The following is a 17,857-nucleotide window of genomic DNA, read 5'->3' as shown; positions in this document are numbered from 1 at the left end:
GTCCTTAATATATATATATATATATATATATATATATAAGACACACAACGAATTCGAAGGAATATTATTTCATGATCAATCTAATCCATGTATGCGCATCAATCAAAAGTATTAATTGGAATTCCACTGAATTTACGTTCCGAAATAAGAATTTATCTCCTTTTCTTATTAATCTGAATAAATAATAAACGTCCTTCTTTGAGGATAAATATAAGCAAATAAAGTTATGTCCTGTAACCGAATATTTGAATTAGCACGTGTGCACTTGTAAAGTATCACTTTCATCAGGGAGAAAGGGACGAAAGAACCGAATATTCGAGATAATAAATTCAAAGGTACCTTATCGTGGAATCTGCAGCATTCACCAATTCTTTATAGATAATCCGCTATTTATTTAGACGGAAAATCAGGCTCTTTACCTTGGAGACCTGCTGCGGATATGGGTACGAACCGGCGCGACACCTCCACGTGGCCCTCTCCTGGATTTTCAAGGTCCGAGGGGAAGATCCGGACACCGCCGCAACTGCGGTGCTCTTCGCGTTCCAAACCGCGTATCTCCCTGCTAGAGGTTTCCAGGGAACTCGAACGCTTATACAGAAAAGAAAACTCTTCCCGGATCTCCCGACGGCGTCTCCAGGTCATTTTGGGTTACCCCGACGAACACTCTTACGAGGGCCCGAATTGTATGCGGTTCCGCTGCCGGGTTCCGGAATAGGAACCGGATTCCCTTTCGCCCGAAACGAGCTTAAGGTTGGGCGCCAGACGCGTTAATTCGCGTCCGCGAAATCGCTAAGAACCAAAAGAGAGACGCAAAACGAACAAAGTCGGTGTGCGAGGGAATTGCTAGCTCAACCTAAGAGCAGGGCGGGATTGATTTAAGGGCAGCACGATATCCGGCGGGGTAACACATAAATCAAAACTTCAATCGGCTAACAAATAAAGAGTAACATTTATTATATAATCGATTTAAAGAAAATACTAATGGCCAATTTGGCGTTCATTAATAAAGCAAGTAGATGGTTGATAACGTAGCGTCAAATTTGAATAACACAGAAAGGATAACGCGGACGCCAGAAAAGCACGGAAAATTACATAGATTTAATAAGCGCGCGGAAGGCATCGGTATTACGCAGGATAATACTAACAGAAACTAAATTCACGAACAAATAATATGAAAAGAAAACTAACTTCCCGAAGGCTTCAAATTAATAGAGCCGGCGACATCGGCAAAACATAATTGGTGTAACGTGAAATAATATTGCGTGAGCTGGCACGACCTGATAGCGCGTCCCGCTCGGAGCGCGTGAACGCAAGGGCCCAAGGCCGTGCAGAGATCTTGTCGCTAATAATCTTAATCTAACGCAAGGAAGAATCTTAGTCTACCGCGAATAATACTTTTAATCTAGTGGGAATAATATTCTTAATCTAAGGCGAATAATCTTCTTAAGATAACGCGAATAACATCTGGACGTAACTAATCAGTCGGGGTGATCCGTATTTTACCGTCATTTTATCACGCGAATAACGTCCCAATTGGCCAGGAGTCAATTGGCGCGAACAATATTCTCACGCAAATAATATGTCGACGCGGACGATTTTCTCACGCAGTTATTATCCTACGTACGTGCTCGAAAGCAAGACTCAGGCGCGAACAATACGGCAAGGCCGGTAACATCGGGACGCAATCACGGGAATAATGTCTCGGCACAACCGATACCCCGTAGATAATCTACGTGTCCGGACGCGAATCGCGAGCAAAGTAATTACCAGCGCGAACAACCGTCTGACGCAATTAATACTATCCCGCGTTTAATATTCGGCCGGGTGAATTACTACGCACAACGAGACACGCGGACGTGAACGCGAAGCGCGTGAGAAATGGCGTACTCGCGATATCGAACGTCGTCATCGGCGCGCTTACCGCGATCTCCAGGAGTCGTAGATTTCGGTCGCGATCCCACGGCCACGAGACCAGTCCGGGGCCCCTCGCTTTCGCTATCGATCGCCAAATACGCCTTGTCGGCGAGTACGTAATTATCGCAAATACGCATAAAACTCTCTTTTGTTAAAAATTTCCTAAAATATTTTAAATTTTGTCATGACATTTTTAATATAAAATATGAGATATCTCATAAAGTATTTACTTTTCGATAACTTTGCCTTCATACTTTTATACGTAGAATAATGAAAGAAATCGAATAATAATATTAATTTTTATGAATCTTTACATTTGCAATTTTGCAAAATTGAATACGTCTACAAAATGCAATCAAATTTTTTAGAATATATATATATATATATATATATATTTTTTTTTTTTTTTTTTTTTACAACAATCAATTCCCGACTTTTTTGTTACACCCTGTATAACCAATAAATAATTCTTATTCGAGTTGATAATTATTATGCAAAACTCCAAATAACTTCAACAAAATTTTTAATGTAATCTAGCTATTAAATAATAATCAAATTAAGAATTTTTTCACTTTTGTTTATCCATTATCTGTAAGTTTACAATGTACGAAATAACTTATATTTCTGTGATTGTCTTTTGTATTTTAGATATAAGGCGAATTGATTAAAATGCTTTTATAATTGTATTGATCTCATGTCTATTTTTAAACAAAGTTAATTTTTGGAACATCTACTTTTTCCAAAATCCTGTACATATATACTTTGATTTATTATGTACTTTGCGTATTGTTTTTCTTTTATTAGGATTTTAATATTTCGATAAACCGTGTACGTGTTATAATTATTAAACCCAACAGCCGATAAGTCAAGTTACTATGACCCAGCGAATTATAATGCACCTTACTATACATGGATGTCCACTGTCCAATATATAGTATTACAACACGTTATTGTTATTATCAATACAACGTTAATAATTTAATATCCAATTTTTATTAACAACTGTAAAATTATTATTAAACATGTAGGTGCTGAAAACCATTTTGCCACAGTTGAAGAACGCTCAACAGGCGCAAGAAAATACGTCCAAAGACTATAATAACGCATTACCAATCCAAAGAACAAAGTAAGTATTTTTTGTATTTGAAGTGTCCCTCCCGAATGTTTCTACAATACATAAATTGAGTTTCAAAGGCAAATAAATTACAATAAATCGTCAAGCAGTTTAATCATTTCAAAATAATTATTATTACGTTACTAATGTGGTCTTGAATACTCAAAATCGTTTTGACTTCTTACTAGATTGTTTCTAGATCTATTATAGAGGCACTACACAGTCGAGATTATTTAACCCTTTGAAGCACGGCACATCAAAGGATTTATATGAAAAAAGATTTTCCGTCAATTTTTGGAATTTCTAATATGTTGTGGTACTTGTGTCTCTGATAAAAAGTTTCAAATTTTATCAACTTTCTGATTAGTTTCTGAGTTATAAGAATTTGAAAGTCGCGTTCACAAGACTGTCTGTACGTTTGTCTACAGGAGTTTACACTTAATACAGTGAATAATCAAACACGTGAAATACAGGCAAATGAGAGCCGAAGCGCCAATTATAAGGCGACAATTATATAATATATTTAAACTCCGAACACAATACATACGTTTCGGTCAGTGAATAATAATTAATGAAAGCACGAATAGGAAGCCAAAAATTGTCATAGAAGAAATGCAATATGGAATCAATTGAATGAAAATTATGCACTTCTTTTTTGCTAGACTTACAAGGGAACATTTAGAATTGTGCCTCACCGATTTTAATGGGCTTTGGCTATGTTGTAGAGTAGCGAAAAATAACACAGGTATTTTTTTTTAGTTCAAAGCATGTTTAAGGGTTGAAATAACTTCTCAAAACAAATTCCATATATTTGAATACGAGTGAATATCTTTAAAATCTTAAAGTAAAAAAACGTTTTAAACAAAAAGGTTACAGTATTAAGTGATCTCTATACGTGCATTTAAATTTTTTAAAAAGTTATATTTTTGCAAAAATAATACTGAACAGTAGGGATATATTAAAAAATCATACTTCTTGATCAAACTATGATGTATATAACTATATAGATACTCTTAAGTTAAAATTTCTGAAATATAAATAATCTGTTATAGTATTAATAAGATAATTCTGATAAAATTAAGATAATTAGTCCGGCCCGTAAACTCATTTTCTTAGAAATCTTGTAAAAATTGGACAGAGCATATTAATGTAAACACGCTCTACACAAATGTGCAATTAGAAAAAGATTGACCAAAGTTGAAATAATAGAAGTCAAAATTAGCACTTGTTACATATATTATAGGACAAAAACGGCTTCCGATATCACGCTTCTAATTGTAGAGATCAAAGTACTCTTATGATTTTAATGAAAGAAGATGATAAAAGAGACTTGCAAAGATATTCTTACAAAAATACAAGCCCTTTAACCGTCTAGTTTCTAAGCAATTGATACTGAAAGTACACAATTTCTGATAGCGGTAGACACATATGACAACTAACCTTTAGAAGATCTAATAGCACATATATTAGTGCATGTATATATACATGTATGTACATATAAGATTCTCACACACGTGCATAACGCGGAAAACCCCAGCCAAATACTATATATATGTCATTTGTCTATCATTAACTTTTTGACAGTATTGTCACGGACAAACTACTTTAACTGAAATATATTGATTCTGAACTGATTTAAAAATTGCAAGTTTTAAGAAACACACGCTATAGATGTCTTATACAGCACAAAAAGTTTAAACAACGTTGCAATGTTGAATGTTGAAGTTTAAATATCTTTCCAACGTTGAATCCATGTTGATTCTCTACATTGATTGTTTATGTTGATACAACATTGAAGCAACATTGAACAATTATTAATCTTTCCGCGCTAGTTTACATAACGACGCCGCTAGGCGACAAATGACGGTAAGACCAACTCGTAAGTAAATTTCAGTTGGGGCGAATATAAGCAGGCCCCCGGCAAAGCAAAATCGTGACATTTATATGATTAAACGAACTTACCTGTAAGTGAAGTTCTATCATAATTGTATGAAGCGCCTCTTCCGAAGAGATCATATGGTAGTAGCCCCTACTATGTACCGATGTACCACAGTTTTAAAGTTCTAAAACTTTCCGCTAGGGTTTGCTTCCCGTTCCGTTGGTCATTTATTTAAAGTGCTGCCGTAATATCTAGGGTTCTAATAATATTAGAATTGGGTATATACTGGGTGGGACCGATCTCTTCGGAAGAGGCGCTTCATACAATTATGATAGAACTTCACTTACAGGTAAGTTCGTTTAATCATATAATTGTATTGCGCGCCTCTTCCTCGAGATCATATGGTAGCTGTTTAAAGTTATTACGGCAGATAGATTATGCCTGAGATTCCGTGAAAGGAACAACAAAATTTTATACATTTACAATTTTTAATCGCATTTAGCGTATATCCACTTAACCAAAGGATTTAAACACAAGGACAATTAAATCCTTAATTTGTATAACTAAGGATAGATTTAGCGATATATTTATATATTTTAATTATATATAATATATATTTCAATTATTATTAAAATTATCCTGCGCACCATTTACTGCGCCCGGCTCTAATTGGTTTTTTTTTTTTTTTTTTTTTTAGCTTTGCAAAACATTCTCGACCACTTTGCCGCCTTTCTAACAACGTCTATGGTGACGTCACTTCGCTTATCGGTCGAAATTGAGGCATGGCGGGTGCTATATGCACTGGTCACATCTGTGTCAATTCTACTTACGTTGTCAAACAGCGTTACTACTATTAAGATAGTTTTTCAACCGTTATGACTTAATATCACCCCAGCGCCATGATTCAATACAATACAATCCTGGGATCCTCAGAATCATATTTTGGCCAGTGGCATGCTAGGATGCAGCTTTCTAACTTATCTTCATTCTCGCATCTTGTGTGCAATAGACCTTAGACCAGAACTTGAGATTAACCTCCAAGGCGTTTGTTGGTGTACCTATATATATATATGCAACCTGTTCACTAAATAAGTTCTTCTGAGAGGTGGCGAATAAAGGTCGATGATTTCTGGTCAAACTTGAACTCAGATCTTTGGCTCATTAGAGCAGCGCACATCTTTCTGTGCTATGATCACCACCACCTCTGGATTTTATAATAATAAGACTTATCCAAGATTATTATGTACAACTATCAGACACGTCCTATCAGACACGTCCATAAAAGGCTTTACTTTCTTGAAACCTTTTAATCAAGAGCTCCATCCGTGAAGAAAACATGATGTCTGTCGTCTCTTAGCTCGGACGCTTCTTTGGCAGCGTCCCGACAATCAGGATAATCCTCTTCCAGAGAGGATATGACTTCCTGTCAAGGAACCACAGAAAATATTTACTCGGTTCTAAATAAAACGAATCAGAATCCAAGATTATTAAGTACACTGGGCCTCATGCCCGAACCGGCCACTTAGGGGCCACTTCAATATTTCTCGAACCTTCCAATTTCACTTTTTTTTTTTTTTTAAGTATAGTCGCGAACGGAGAAGTTGCGTAAAAATTAAAATTGTTTCCAGAAATAAGTAAACGCGTTAATAACTAACGCTTCTCAATCGCTTATCCACGAGATATGACGCAAACATTTGGAATTGGTTCGAGATGCAAATAAGTTGATGTTTGGTTTACAAAACCTCTGTACTATCGTCGAAAAGAAACCGTATTTGATAACACAAACTTCGTTTCCGGTTCAAGATGTCTCGACGCTCTTCTTGAATCGTATATACAATGTAAAGATCCAAAGATCCTTCTCTTTGCATCCCCCTCAGTCCTCTGAATTTTTGCGAGTTACTTAAGACCAAAAACACTGATAAGAACTCAAGATAGTTGATATGGCATTCCGATATCCGTGAATCCGCTGAGCTTGGTAAAGAACACCTCAACCAGAGGGTAACGCATACAAATGTATTTCTAAGGCAAATTTGAAAAGAAAAAACTTTTAATGAAACACCAGTCAAAAAACCTCTTTTAATTCGTGTTTCTTTGAAACACAATCAATTTTTCTTATTCAGAATATTTCATGTGTATCCAACCAAATTTTAAGGCTACACAACATAAACCTAAGGTTTCTATGAACCTGGCAAAAATCTCGAATGGAATATCGTGTAATTGCCTCAGATTTATAAGCTGTTCACTAATTTTAGGTACTCGTATCCTAATCAAACCAAGAACCATATCTCTGGTCGCCAGCTTCATTTTTCTCCTTTTCTCACTCATTATGAATCATAGTGATTCCAGAAACTGCATGTTTCTTGTATGTTTCTCGAACATACCGTATATGTCTCATCTAGAAGAAGAAAGCCATTTTCAATTAATTAATTAACGGATAAGTAGCCCAATTCTCTTAGGTAAGAGATTGGCTTCATAGTTTTTTTTTTTTTTTTTTTTTTTTTTTAGTGTACGAAGCCGTGTTTTGCACAAAAACGGGTACTTTAGCTCATAAAGAGCACCTTCAACAAAATTCTCAAGTACTTATATTGTCTGAATCAGCAATGTGAATTAATTAATATGCGTCCTTCAAATCAATCGACGCCAGGAATTATCCTTTAGCCAGAATTTGTTTGACCTTTTTTCTGTCTTTTATTTAAGATGCTCAACATATTGGTAACTTATTTATTAAGCTATAACTTATAAAGCTTTTTCAGATTAAGGATTAACCTGTAAAAAATTTATTAGGTTTGGGAATAAGATAATTCTTGAAATAATTAATTTGAAACTGGCTGATACTTCGGAATGGCCTGCTTTCTCGATAGCTGTATTATTTGTTACGAATCTGTATCTTTACCTGCTCGGCTATTGCGGTTTTTTCGTATATATGAGTTGTCTCATTGACATTTAGGCTGTGCCAGTCTATTGGCAACCTTACTTTTACAACTAATTTCTTTTCGTAGGCGCTTGTTCCGGCTTCCAACCGGTAACGTACCGGTAATGTGATTTTGAGAGGACAAGTTCTGTTATTGACTGTACATCTGCCTCTGCTCGCTCGCCTTCGATTGACCGTATGGCCTCTGTCGATTTCGGCGAGACAGCCTCGCGAGTTTCTAGAACTCGAGGCCCTTGCAATTCCAGCAATGGCAGCAGTTGTTCTGTGCTTCATTGATTGCCGCACAATTTTGGTTTTTGAACCATACGCTCGTCCTCTTACAATAGTGCTCTAAAACAGATTTAACCTCCAAATTTATATTTAGTGGATTTATTACCGCATAAGTTTTCCGGAGGAATTTTTTAATTTGCATTTTCAAGGCGAATTAGTTGGACCAAGACACCTGAATAACTTTTTCAGCAGGACCTTTCGCTCCTCCAAGGGAAGATCTTTTACAAAGACGTCTTCCCGCCTGACTACAAGATCTTTGTAACCCGCTGGTTTTAGGATTCTATCAGGCAAAATGCAATCTCTGAACATATCTACGATCAAACAGGAGAGCGACTCCTCGTATCACGACTCTTACCGTCTCGACGCTAAGCAGATTTACAAGCGTCTTTTTAAACCTCATCTTAAGGATCGCTGCTAAACGTACTAAGAAACAGATACGCACTAGTTCTTAAGAAATCCTTGTCGTAAGAAAGACCTTCCAAATAATAACGACTACAGCTTTTCCTATTGGCATCATAATATCGCCTGTAAGGATATTCGTATTCGAGGAAAAATAGTCTTTCTAATAGTTTCAAGGCGAGTTGTACTCGGATTGTTTTTTAATATATTGGTTGAACCAATATATTTACGGATAATATTTTCCGCAATAATTTCTAAAAATTTTTGATACCATCCTTAGTCAATAGTTGTCGATTGGCATCTGGTCGAAATTATTTACCTTTCTGATGATATTCTGAAACAAGATGTTATGAGTAAAAGTTATGTATGCAATTGAATTTTATCAATCACACATTTCCAAGGTGAACTGGTTGGACCAAAACACCTGGCTTTGCATATGCGTATTATATGTGCACAATTGAAGTTCCTCAATTTGTCTTTTCAAGTCGAATTGGTTAGACCAAGACTAAATCCCTTTTTTAAAGTCGCTACAGTCAGTACAGTCCCGAACAGGCTTGATAGCTGAGAGGACGTTACGCGGTGAGGTTTTGTGCACAATTAAAATTCAATTTGTATTCTCAAGTCGAATTGGTTGGACCAAGACGCCTGAATCTCGCCTATGCATCTTACCCCATTTTTAAAGTCGCTCCGAACGGGCTTGATGGTTGAAAGGACGTTTAACGTGGCAAGGTTATGTGCACAATTAAAATTTTTAATTTGCATTCTCAAGGCGAATTGGTTGGACCAAAACACCTGAATCTTGCCTATGCATCTTACCATTTTAAGATCACTACCGCCCCGACCCAACTTGCTAGCTGGGAGGACGTTACGCGGCGAGATTATGTGCACAATTGAAATTTTTCAATTTGCATTCTCAAGGCGAATTGGTTGGACCAAGACACCTGAATCTCGCCTATGCGTCTTACCTTTTTGAAGTCACTACCGCCCGATGGTTAGGCTATCGTAGGACATTCCGCAATAAGGTTATGCACAATTGAAGTTTCTCAATTTGCATTCTCAAGGTGAATTGGTTGGACCAAAACACCTGAAACCTTCCTTTACGCATTACTGCGTTGACATATAGTCGATATAGACACCTTTATATCTTGCTGCTGCGTCTCGCTCGGTTACTTTCGTCTAACCGTCAGGTGCCTCCTTGACACCGAGGATGACGACGGTGAGCCACGAGCACGACCGTAATGGTCGTGATGATCACGACACAGCGGCGACGGCGACGACGAGAGGATGCCTCGCGCGCGGTGCTCGCGATTACTCGCAACAACGACGCGCTTCCCTTCACTTCACCTGTTCCCCACGAACGTACGGAAACGCTGTGGAAGTGCAGCGTCAACCATTGTCACGACGACAACGGTCCGGTTTCGTGTAGCCGTCGTTCGTCGTCACTCGGCACATAACCTCGCACCGTACACATATGTGACATATGTAAGTGACACCGTACACATATGAGAACGACGAACGCTACCTCACCGTCGCTATAGTTTCCTTTCTGTACCTCCTCGCCGTCTTCCGAACTCGAGGAACTGTCTGTAACTTTCCTTACTTCTATTTTCTTCGGAATCTCGTAAACACGCGTGTGGCTTAATCGGCACAAAGTAAAAGAATGACCAACGGAACGGGAAGCTAACCCTAGCGGAAAGTTTTAGAACTTTAAAACTGTGGTACATCGGTACATAGTAGGGGCTACTACCATATGATCTCGAGGAAGAGGCGCGCAATACAATTGCAGGTTTTCGGATCTAACTCTTTTTTTAGATGAAGAGGAATAATCTAATCTGAGCTCAGAAAACTTCCAACAGTTACGTTTCAACAAATAAAAACACGTTCTTCTAAATGTTAATCAATATTTAACAATTTAATTGTTGTTGCATTGTTTTTAATATTTGGCAGTTAATATATTATTACAAGATTTTTTAACACTATATAAAGATGTGTTATATACAAGTATAAGCAAGAAGGAAGCGTCAGAGAATCACCACTAGCCCGTTTGATCATCGAGCAATGTTTTCTGAATGTTGAAACAACATCTACAAGATATTACAATTTAGCAGACATTAGACGTTATATTACAAATGTTGCAATGCAATGTTTTTGAGATGTTGATTCACCATTTGTGTGCTGTATGAATTTTATTATTTATCAATATAAGCTTATGAGAACGAAATGATGATATACACGAGCCTAATTAATCCAGTCGCTACTAAAGTGTTTATTGTTGTTTTTGAACATAGATATTTTAAGAAGTGTTAAAATTTTGTATTTTTCAAAGGCATTATTCTTTCTAATCAATTATAATTGGTGAAACAAAAAACCTTATATAATTTAAAAATGCATAAAAGAGAAATTGCAATAAAACATATTTATCATAAACTGTCGTTTTATAAATTTGTATTTGTTATTAATTGTATATTACGAGGTTTTTATTTTTTTATATAAACCTTATAAAGAAATACTGAAATGCATCAATGCATGGCTTCGCTGAATACCATTTGCCGGTAATTATGCACATTAACACCGCACTCGCCAATGACCTTGACCTTGACATATGTTGTCCCCCTCCTGAGTGACCTTTAGAAGGTTTTAGCCGGCGGTCGTTATTCGTTAAAAAGTTATTAACAAAAAAAGGGTTGGAAAATATAGCAGCTATTTTGAATATTGGAAGACATAAATGACTAATATATATATATATAGATATATATATATATATATATATATATATATATATATATATATCGACATATATATGTCGAAATAGTTCACGCATACACTTTCCACGCAAAATGAGGTGCTACATGGGTTCGTGGCGTGCTTTACAAGCTCGTTTATATATACATAATAAAATATTATATATTTTCTATTAATTTCCTGAATAAACATATTTTATGTCATCTAGTAATACATAGAATGGGTCTCCTTCAATTCTTTTCACATAGATGATCGACTAACTTATCTTGTTTAATACCACCTCTACTTAAACGAGCTCGTAAAGCACGCCACGAATCCATGTGACAACTCGTCTCGCGTGGAAAGTGTGTGCTTGAACTATATCGACATATATATTAGTCATTTATGCTTTCCAATACTCAAAATAACTGCTATATTTTTCAAACTTTTTTTGTTAATAACTTTTTAACGAATAACGACCGCCGGCTAAAACCTTCTGAAGGTCACTCAGGAGAGTGACCTTGACAACATATGTCAAGGTCAAGGTCATTGGCGAGTGCGGTATTAATATGCAATTACCCATTTGCCTAACAGCGATTCAGTTAAATAGCATTTTTATAACAAAAATAAACGGGCAAAAGTCATTTGACCAGGCAGATAGCATTTGTCTAGTCAAAAGCTATTTTCTTAATATAACTATTTGCCTACGACATATATACATTGACTTGTATATATACAGTCGACACTACTTATTCGCGGATTCGCTATTCGCGGTCAACATATTTGTGACCACATTTTTTTATTCGCGGATAGATATTTCAATATTCGCGGATATAAATACATCCAAAAGACTTATCCTACTTATATACAATAAACTTCAAAAAAATAATTTTTTGCAGTCCAATACTAAGAGTTTCCACACATCATGCCTATATATCTACTTCAAACAATTTATTTCTAAACAATTATTTATTTACCTTATTTATTTCTTTTATTAACTTAGCACATATTATTTACCTTTACTGCCTTTCTTTTAACCTTATTTAAAGTGAGACCACGCAAGACATTACAGAAATTACCGGCAGCATTGGAAAAGAGGGTCCCAAAATAATTGAAAATTAAAAACATTGATGAATTATTACAGTCATATAAAGAAGATCTTACACAAGCTGAATTAAGAAATTTTGACAGAGAAAACTCAGTTGATGGAGGTTGATGAAGATACATCAACGTCAAGCTTAGAGAAACAAGAGTTTGACATAAAAACACTAGCTACAGGAATCAAATTTTCCCACAATCTTTTTGAATTCTTTATAGGCACAACGATCCGTCCATGGAAAGAAGTCTTATTTTTAAATGGAAAATAGAGAAGGCAATGAATGATTATACGAATTATACGAATCAATTTAAAAAAGTGTGCAAATTAGAAACTTGCTTCCTCATTATTACAGATCGTTACCATTGCTTCTATTTTATTTCGCTCACAAAACTCCTCTTATGAGAAAGCTTGTATTTTATTTGATGTATAATTATTAATATTTATTAGTTTGACTTCCTCATAGAGAAAGCTTTATAAGAAAGCGATGATGAGCGAAATGAAATAGGAGCAATGGTAGCGATCTGTAATGATGAGGAAGCAATGTGCAAGTTTCTAATTTGCACACTTTTTTTAATTTTAAATTTAACCTTTTTATGAATTGAAAGAGGATCAGCTTAGTAGCACATAAGTGGGTTTTTATAATCGACGCAATGCCAAATCGATGTTGACTTTGGGAGTTCAGACTATATGGTCCATATATGGACTTCGCATATGGACTTTTGATCGCGTATAAAGCTGGATCTAATCAACCAAATCTTAAAGAATTATATATGAAATAGGGATAGAAAAAACTAAAGAATATAATAAAATTAGAAATAGCCAAATATCTCAAAATTTGCTAAAGTTATAGCTATCACAGACATTTCTAAAAAAATTATGGTATTTGAGAGAGAGAGAAGTGGTAGTTCTAACTTCCGTAATAACACAAGAAGTACTTAATAAAAAAATAATGTTTTATAGTGTTTTGGAAAATTATTAAAGTAACCTTTAAAAATATGCAATAAAAAATGAGGGTTTCAATTGTTTTAAAGGTGTTGTGTGTGAGTGTGTATGGTATTTAAAGTGTTGTAGTAGTTTTAAAACTTCCGTAATTTTTTAAATATCGGGTTCATTTTTTTTTAATGTGTCATTAAAGGAAGGTTGGTATTGAATTTGGCGATGATCGGTAAAGGGGTTCATTTCTTATAAAATTTTGAATTTTTTGAGAAATATCTGTGGTAGCTCTAAAACCTTTAAAACAATTGAAACCCCCATTTTTTATTGCATATTCTTAAAGCTTACTTTAAGAATTAACACAATTAACACAATTCATGAACGTCTTAAAAGTCTCTTTTTTAAACAAACTATAAAACAAAATTTTGACGAGACACTTGACAATGATGTGAGGGGAACGTGGTTTACCATTCCTTTTTTTTCTCCATTTTCAGTTAATTTCAAAAATATTTTTAGAGAATCAGACACAAAATTATTATTTTACAGTGTTAATAAATTAAATAAATTTATCAAAGTTCAGAAGGATAGTCTCCCGGTTTCCGCAATGAGTAACGTTGTCTATAAGATCTCTGGCCGAGATTGCGAGACTTTATACGTGGGGCAGACTGGCAGAGAATTAAAAAATAGAATATCCGAACACCGTAGTCATATCCACAGAAACAGTTCTGCCCACTCCGTGATTACTGATCACAGAACCTAGAATGACCACAATTTCAATTGAGATAACTTAAAAATTTTAGAGCATGAAAAATATTATCATAAACGACTTATTTCCGAAATTTTATACATAAAACAACAACGTCATAGTTTAAACTTACAATCAGACATCAACTGTTTCCACCATGCAAACTTGTCCGTCATAAATAATTTATAACTTTGTTTTCGCCCGTCCCCGGCCGTATTACTTATTTTGATTACAACTATCAATCCTTGTTCTGACCTACGAATCTTCGACCCGCCGTCTTACTTCGTTTCCAACCGACATGCGTGAGACTTTATTTTATACTTGTATCTCTAATTTCCGAAATGTGCGACTCTTCGAATTCATCCTTTGACTACTGCGACCTTTTAATTATTGTACTTCTTTGACTGCTGCAGACTTTGAGGTAAGCTCTCTCCTTTCTCTTTCTGTTTCTTTTAACAATTGACTAAATATATGTTTCTTTTTCACAGTGGAAATGTCCACTATAACCGTGCGTACCAGCTCGCTTGTCACGACATCTTCTCAAGAAAGGAGCTTCCTACCTCGAATTCTGCAGGAATAGAATAAATCTTCTTTTTCTAATAAACGCTGAAGATGGCTCGAAAGAAGAGCCGAAACGTTTGTCACTTTTAAATACACGTTTTCGTTTTATTTGCGCACCACGTTTCGCGCCTGACTCGCATTCGCCGTTAAGTCTCTAATTTATCTTTGTTTTACGCTATATAATCTAATTTCAAAATTTACATATCAAAAATAAAGATATTCTCTAAATAAAAATGTTCTTTTCTTCTGTGATAGCTGTCCTGGAATATACTCACAGTAATGCTTAAAAAACCAAATTTAAAGCGTATTTGTCCCGCATTATATACGCATTTAATGCATATTATGGCAGTGCATACCAAAAAGTGCATCTCCCTGTTTAAAATAATAGATACAATATGATCAGATTACATTATTACATTCAATTTCAATGTAAATTAATAAGGTTTTTATTCATTTACATTGAAATTGAATGTACTATAATGTAATTTGATCATATTATAACTATTATTTTAAACAGGACTACGCTCATTGATCGAGGAGCCCAATCGGACAACCAGTGAACTCTATATTATATTGGAATGCGCACTGCAATGTTTAGAGACCAAGCACGAAGAAAAAAAAGAGATAGGTTATTCAACGTCCGTTTCTTTTTCTGTCTAGACACTGAGCAACCTATCCTTTTTTCTTCGTTCTCGGCCTCTAAACATTGCAGTGAGCATTCGAATATAGTACAGAGTTCACTGGTTGTCCGATTGGGCTCCTCGATCAATGAGCGTAGGTGCACTTTTTGGTATGCGCTGCCATAATATGCATTAAATGCGCATATAATGCGAGACAAATACGCGCTTTAAATGTGCATTTACGACCCGCATTTAATGCAAAGTTTAATGTACATTTAAAGCGCATTATACGCGCATTGGCGCTCCTTGGGTAGATATAAAATAAAAACACTTTTATTTTATAATTCAAACCCAAGCTTGAGCACTTAGAACTTGATTGGTTTAGCCGTTTATAAGATTTGATAATTGTCGTGTATTTAGGTAGATGTACTTTATTTAACACGCCAGCACTCGTTGTGCTATTAACAAAGGTAGGCAGAAAACTGACTCTAAAGAGAGAAAAGGGGGTGGGGTTTTACTCTTATGGCGAATTCTCAATTTGCATAACAGAAAGTCTCATACACAACATTTCTTCCCCACAACAAAGAAAAAACAAAAAATACCATTGAAGTTTAAGTTACGTTAATGTTAATGAATTTACAAAAAATGATAGAGTGTTCCGCCAATATACCCAGTAAGCAAAATGATAGCAGTCTGTCGGCAGATTGGCAACAGATTTAATACAAAACATGTCAGAAGACTGATGTCAACTGCGTCCGCATTTAGATCATGCATTCTGCCAACAGAGTCTGCTGACAGGCAATGTAAGCAGATTGCCAACAGAAACCGCGCAGAGCCTGCATACAAAACCTGGCAGCAGATTGGCAGCAAAAACCGAGCAGAGCCTGCGCGCTCGACCTGAGAACAGATTGGCAGCAAAAACCGAGCAGACTTTATCCATACCCATACAGCACAAAATATTTTTTAGAAAGATTAAAATAATTTTTTAAATATTTTTTAAATGTTTCTATGTCCGCCAGATTATGTCAGAAAAATATTTTCGAAAATATTTTTAAAAGATTGCAAATAAATATATACAATAATATTTGTAAAATCTTTCTATCAGAAAGACTGCTTCGAAAAATAAAATATATATGTTTAACCCAATCAGCAATAATTGTTTCGTTTGAAAGATTTTTTTAATATTTAAAAAATATACATTACACACAATATACTTTACATCTTACTTTAGAAAATATTATTTTGCATATCTATATCATTGCAGCAATTTTGGTTGAGCCTTGCGTTGTATTGCTGACAAAGATATGTCTCGGGGATGTTATGATTTTGCTTCGCAGGAGGCCTGCTTATATTAGCCCTCAACTGAAATTTACTTACGAGTTAAGGTGGGGCCAGACTATGCGCGATTCATGGTTCGTGATTCGCGATTCGCTATTCGTATAAGATTCGTGAATAGTGTGTATAGGCAGATTCGTCGAATTCGCATCAACTGTTTACCATTCGCGCCGATTCGTCAACGAAGCGCTTTTTCGATTCGTGGTTCGTGATTAGCGGTTCGCTATTCGTATAAGATTCGTGAATAGTGTGTATAGGCAGATTCGTCGAATTCGCATTCGCTGTTCACCATTCGCGCCGTTTCGCCAGCGGAGCGGTTTTTTGGCGAGATCAAAGAGCGCGAATCGCCACGAATGATCAATTCGTGTTGATTCGTGCGATGTTCACACTGTGCATGTCTATTCGTATGTATCTTCGTGGTTAAATGAGTGCTTTGTTTAGCAATTTGGGGTCCTATCAAATTGAGAAGAAATTCAAAATCCTCTGCCGACATTCTACAAAAATTCTCGAATTTCCCACTCCTCTTCACATCATTGAGCAATACAGTTCCACTATGTCTAAAATAAAAAATGTTGTTAATGAAGTAATTTGGTCTTACCGTGATTGAGAAATTTCTTATTTCAAAACTTGCAATACTGATTTTATTAACTAACCTATTGAATAGTGGTTTGATCCACCATCTCCGCTTTCTTCTTTTCATTTTCTTCTTTGCAATTAAAATATATATTGCACTCGCAATTGCAACGTTACTATCATCGCTATCGCTCATGATCGAAACTTATTACGCAAAAATGTACTCTGGATAATAAAAGTAAATGTTCTTTCCTCGGTGTCTTCTTTTATTTGCATACAGATTGCCGAATCATAAACGAATCGAAATCGCGAATAACAAATGATAAACCATGAATGCGAACGATACGAATCTGTACGAATGGCGAACCGCGACATTGGCGAACGATACGAATCAATGGCCTAGTTTACACCGATCACTTGATACGCGTATTAAATAGTAAATAACTAGTAAATAAGTCTGATTATTGGCTGATCAGTTCAAATATACTATTTGATACGCGTATCAAGAGATCGGTGTAAACTAGGCCTATACGAATCTTCGACGCCAGACTATGCGCGATTCGTGATTCATACGAATCTTTACGAATGGCGAACCGCGAATCACGAACCACGAATCGCGCATAGTCTGGCCCCACCTTTAGTCTTACCATTATGTGCCGCTTAGTAGCGTCGTTGCAAACTATCACGGAAAGGATCTGTTCGGTTTTTGCTGCCACTCTGTTCTCAAGTCATACGCGCAGGCTCTGCTCGATCTTTGTTGTC

General features: G+C 35.9%; 1 protein-coding gene across 1 annotated transcript in view; it reads left to right on the top strand.

The window, feature by feature from the left end:
• The window catches only part of LOC139814732 (uncharacterized), a gene marked incomplete at its 5' end in the record, with an annotated part of 81,279 nt that overhangs the window by 41,301 nt on the left and 22,121 nt on the right, over positions 1-17,857 (top strand). The window contains one exon of the mRNA XM_071781206.1: positions 2,943-3,040. Coding sequence (XP_071637307.1) covers positions 2,943-3,040 — 98 coding nt within the window. The remainder of the gene's footprint in view (positions 1-2,942; positions 3,041-17,857) is intronic.

This window comes from Temnothorax longispinosus, chromosome 6, assembly GCF_030848805.1.
Source record: "Temnothorax longispinosus isolate EJ_2023e chromosome 6, Tlon_JGU_v1, whole genome shotgun sequence".
Classification (NCBI taxonomy): Eukaryota; Metazoa; Arthropoda; class Insecta; order Hymenoptera; family Formicidae; genus Temnothorax; species Temnothorax longispinosus.
The sequence above is the reverse complement of the archived record's forward strand: the minus strand, read 5'-3'. Positions and strand labels throughout refer to the sequence as shown.